We start from the raw sequence: 4,372 nt of genomic DNA on the forward strand, positions 1-4,372 counted from the left end.
TCTACGTGGAGGATACGGTTGTCGGGATTCAAGATCAAGATGATTCTGGGAGGCAGTAGGTATCGCGAAGCTGAAACACCTCGGGCGAGCCTTAGGTATCCCGCGTCAAGCAAGTTCGTTTCACTAACTCAGCGAACCTGGTCCGCGAGTCGGACGTCTTCCACAAAATTGTAGGTATCGGCGATCTAGCTCTGGCTCTCTTTCTGCCCCTCCTTTGGCCGCTAAGAGCGGCGAAGGCTTACGGATCGGAAAAAATGTGAGCTCACGTCCTCTGATGATTTAAGAATTCTGCTCGGTCCGATATAGCGGAGCTCTTTATCTTAAAATTCGATCGATGGAGCATCACCCGTTCCCTCACGTCGTGTAGGACGTGGAAGCGATCACCACGAGAATTCGCATTCAAAATCGCAAATATATTCACAGCAATATAGCCCTCCATCAGCAGCGCATCATCGGCAGATTTTCAAAGAAGCGGTGCGGAATCGTGCAGGCATCGGGGAATTATATACAGGTTTAATTTCGTAAGGTCGCAGCAGGAGCTCGTTTTCCTCAATCGAGCAGCTCAGTCGGCTCAATAACTGTGATGGGGTGTACATGGTACTTGGAAAACCGGAGAATCGGGGGGAATTTGCGGCCGTGGTACGCTTACACTTTGCTGAGTTGAGATGCGCTCCTTCAATTTCAGTAGCGGGGGCATCAAAGTTGTGCTTGCCTGAGGACAGAGGAACATACAGATCGAATCACTAAGAGCTCGAATTTCCATTCGCCCCATCATCCTCTCTAAGGGGACATGGAAATAAGTGTTAATAATTCGATAATACAGTAGCGGAAGACGTTTTTTGACGCTGTAAATACTCACGGCACACATTGTTTGGAGGGCACTCATGAGCATATCCAGTCTAGAAGCCGCGAGTTTTGGGAACGAATGCCAGATGAGCCGCAGAAGATGTCGGAGAACATTCTCCCTCGCCAGCGCGGTCAGGAAGAACTCGTCGAAAATCACCGTGCAGAAATCCTCGTGTGAAAACTCTTCGAGCATGTACGTGACCAGATAACCGACCAGAGTGTGGAGGAACACATCCGAGTACGCATAAGCCTCGCCGGAGAGAACTCCCAGCACTCGCATGAGGCCGGTGCGGTCGCGTGACTTCACCGTGTGGAGAGTATAGTAGGACGCCAGAATGCAGGCGACGCCACTCTCATTAACGTAGGCCTGAAGGGTAAGTTGACGATTCAGTCGAGAGTACCAGAATGCTCCCCCGCTTCGGAAAATGTCGAAAAATCTGTTGACAACTCCTGAGCCGACCACACTGACCTGATAAGCGTCTGGCGGTGGACCGAGATGCTCGATTGTCGTGATGGCGGTCTCACGATCGTCCTTCGGAAGTTTGGAATTCAGAGACCGAACCAAGTCGTCGACTATGAGCGACATCATTGACGGGAGGAACTTCGTTACAACTTGAGGATCGAGCTTCGGTTCTTTGAAATCCGACTTCTCCATCATTCGCAATGCGTCGAGCCCGAGGGATAAGAGCCGCAGCAGCAGGATCAGGATTGGATGATCCTGCAACATCGAAATTCATTAAATTCTAGCCCATTCGCGGTCTGAATCTCATCTTCATTGTATCAAGGTCGAAAAGTCGGAGAATCATGCGGTGTAGAGCCTCAGAGACGCCCCCTTCGAGTCACTATATTTATTTGAGCGAAATGCCTTGTTCCCAGAATTCCCACTCAAAATACTCTCGCTGGAGAGGGCACAAAACGAGAGCGGTGAGTGGAGTCGCACGGATACCATGCACGATGAAAATACGCCATCCGTTCCCAGAATCGACGAGAGAGCATCAGACATTAGTTCTTCAGGAGTGCTCCTTCGAGGTCCTGAGCTGAGATCGGAGCTCCATCGAACATCGCCATACGCAACTATACGCGCCGCTATAGCCACAGCCCGATCCCTTTCTATGTTCTCGAATACACTTATGGAAACTGCAGCCTCCAGCCCGGACTCTTAGTCTGACAAGAGATTTCCATGCGGGGTGCTATAAATTGTTTGGGGGAATCCTGACTTTCATCGCATGTCGGACCCGAGACCTGACTGCTTGGGGGATTGATTCACAGGAATGCTCTCCAACAGAAGGCCGACATTGAATATTCAATCTCTTCCCAGAAAAATCTTCCGTGGAGCCTACTTTTAAACCGGAGCTGAGACCCATGGCATGCCTTTCCAAACAGTTCAGTCCAAATATTCTATAGGGGGAGGAATGAATACCGTGTATTCTGCAAACTCTCCGTGGTATAGAAAATTCCCCTCCGAATCCGGATCTGCGTCCGGTTTGCGCTGGATAGTTCGCAGACGAAATGGAAGCTTTAATTATAGCCCAAGTCGGACTTGTTCGCTTTCGGTTTCTGAGATTTTTCAGCAAGATTGATCACAGATGATGCAATCACGGTCCCTCATATACGCATTCCGAATTACGCTGTAGTGTACTGAATTTCGACTCTAGACTTGCCCTGGGTAAATTCTCGTTGTTGATCAGATGTTGAATGATCTTGAGTGCCGACGTGACCAAAAAGTTTGTCGCGTGAGGATCCGCCAGGGTCATGGCTATATCGCCGAGAACTTGCTCGTTGCCTGGCTTGACTCCATCGAGGAATCCTTGGAGCTCTTTTGAGCGCTTGCCGTCGATGGTCCTTTCTCTGACACAGGCGTCAAGGCACCAAGCGAATTTATGACAGCTGTCAATCTGAGTGATGTCTTGTATCTGACAATGGTTGAAGCTCATTACTCGGGAGAATAAAGGCAGCATAGTGCTTCTGTGAAACAATGAGAGACAGCTTGGAGCCATCGCATAGGTTCAATTCGTCAATGATAGGACTGTCATACATCACCGTCATGTAGGGCCATTAATAGCTCGACTCTGAGAGTGCAATAATGAACACTTTTGGTTTTAATGAAGAGAGTCCTCAGGAATTGGAGGACCATATCGTACAGGACCACGTTGCGACCGACCTGTTCGAATAACTTATTGTAGTACACGATTCCAGGTCAGATTTTAGTTCGAATGGCTGAAAATCGCCCCGATACCCTCCTCACCATAGTAACAAGCTGTTGCACGATGGGTTGCTGCCTACGCTGTTTTGGCGTAGGTCCATAAAAAGATGCTGTGCCTTCGGCGAGATCCCACACGGCAGCTTCCCGTTCCTGAGAATAAGGACTTATTCATTGATTTCAAACATGACGCCATTATACAAGTCCCTATCTGCTTCGACGGGACGGCTCTCACAATCAGACTTCATCGTCGTTATCAGCATTGGTCAGATGAAAGTCAAGGCCAAATTCGATTCTCTGTGAATCGATTCCGAGCGTGAAGACGTTATGAAGATTCTCCATCCTCAGACGGATGAGCTTCACTCACCGCCATGTACTGTTCGAAGAGTGGTCCGAGCTCTTCGCCAAATAAACTCTGATGATATAGCCAAATCTGACGCTTGACTCCGACATCGGCTTCTTGATACAACTGTTTATCGGTGACCAGCTGCTTCAAGAAGCGTTCGTCTACGTGTTCGAGATTTTTCAGGATCGCCATGACGATGGGTCGTAATGCATCCACCTGGAATGAGGACATCCTTCAAATATACGAATCGATGTGCATAGGGTCTTCCTGTTCCAGGGAATATTTTCCGAATAAATGCGCTCGGTTTCTCCATTCATTTCGGAGCACGAGTCATTGACTACAATCGAACAGCAAGAGAATCAGCAGTCTGTTTCTGGCTATATCTGCCCAATACGTATCGACATATCCTTTTCGGCGTCACTCCGCAGCAGAGCAGAGGTTTCCCTCGTCTCAGCGGCTGTCTCCGGAAGGTCCTGGTGCAGAAATCTCGATCCATCCAAATCTGTCAATATCGGAGGGCGATCCCTTCTTATTCGATGCATAAGACACGGGAAGGTCTAGCACGGTTCCTCACCTTCACCACCGGAAAACTCCTCTGCAGGAGCTCCTCCAGTTTCGCCGTATTGCCCTGCTTCCCCAAAGTGTCAATCTGCTGCAAGAGCCTCTCTCGCAGCGCATCCTGCACCGCCCAGTGGAACTCGTGTCGCGAGACTCCATGCAGATCAAGCAGAGGTAACATGGTACGCAAAGATGGCAGCAGGATCCCTAGGAGAGAAGATTGAGTCTCAGGCTTGGTTCGTCATCTGATCTCACCGTCAGGACAGGGGGGAATCCGGCGTCGTGAATGTACGTATCTCTCGGAGAGAAGCACAAATACGCCACGGGATGCCGGCATCCGACCGGAGTCATGGATTTAGAGAGACCTTCTAGATGGGACCTTCTAGACCAGGGGTGTCAAAGTCAAATCTTCGGCGGGCCAC

At 49.6% G+C, this 4,372-nt stretch overlaps 1 protein-coding gene across 1 annotated transcript in view; it reads right to left on the reverse strand.

Moving 5' to 3' along the window:
* Positions 1–401: 401 nt before the first annotated feature.
* Positions 402–4,372, reverse strand: part of NELF-B (negative elongation factor B) — a 4,870-nt gene continuing 899 nt past the window's right edge. Inside the window, exons 2-9 of the mRNA XM_003741490.1 lie at positions 3,967–4,157; positions 3,414–3,608; positions 3,092–3,199; positions 2,882–3,007; positions 2,508–2,759; positions 1,316–1,564; positions 860–1,213; positions 402–712 (exon numbers count right to left, since the gene is read on the reverse strand). Of these exons, the coding sequence (XP_003741538.1) occupies positions 572–712; positions 860–1,213; positions 1,316–1,564; positions 2,508–2,759; positions 2,882–3,007; positions 3,092–3,199; positions 3,414–3,608; positions 3,967–4,157 (1,616 nt within the window). The 3' untranslated portion in view covers positions 402–571. The remainder of the gene's footprint in view (positions 713–859; positions 1,214–1,315; positions 1,565–2,507; positions 2,760–2,881; positions 3,008–3,091; positions 3,200–3,413; positions 3,609–3,966; positions 4,158–4,372) is intronic.

The sequence above is a fragment of the Galendromus occidentalis genome, unplaced genomic scaffold (assembly GCF_000255335.2).
Source record: "Galendromus occidentalis unplaced genomic scaffold, Mocc_1.1 scf7180000077183, whole genome shotgun sequence".
NCBI classification, from domain to species: Eukaryota; Metazoa; Arthropoda; class Arachnida; order Mesostigmata; family Phytoseiidae; genus Galendromus; species Galendromus occidentalis.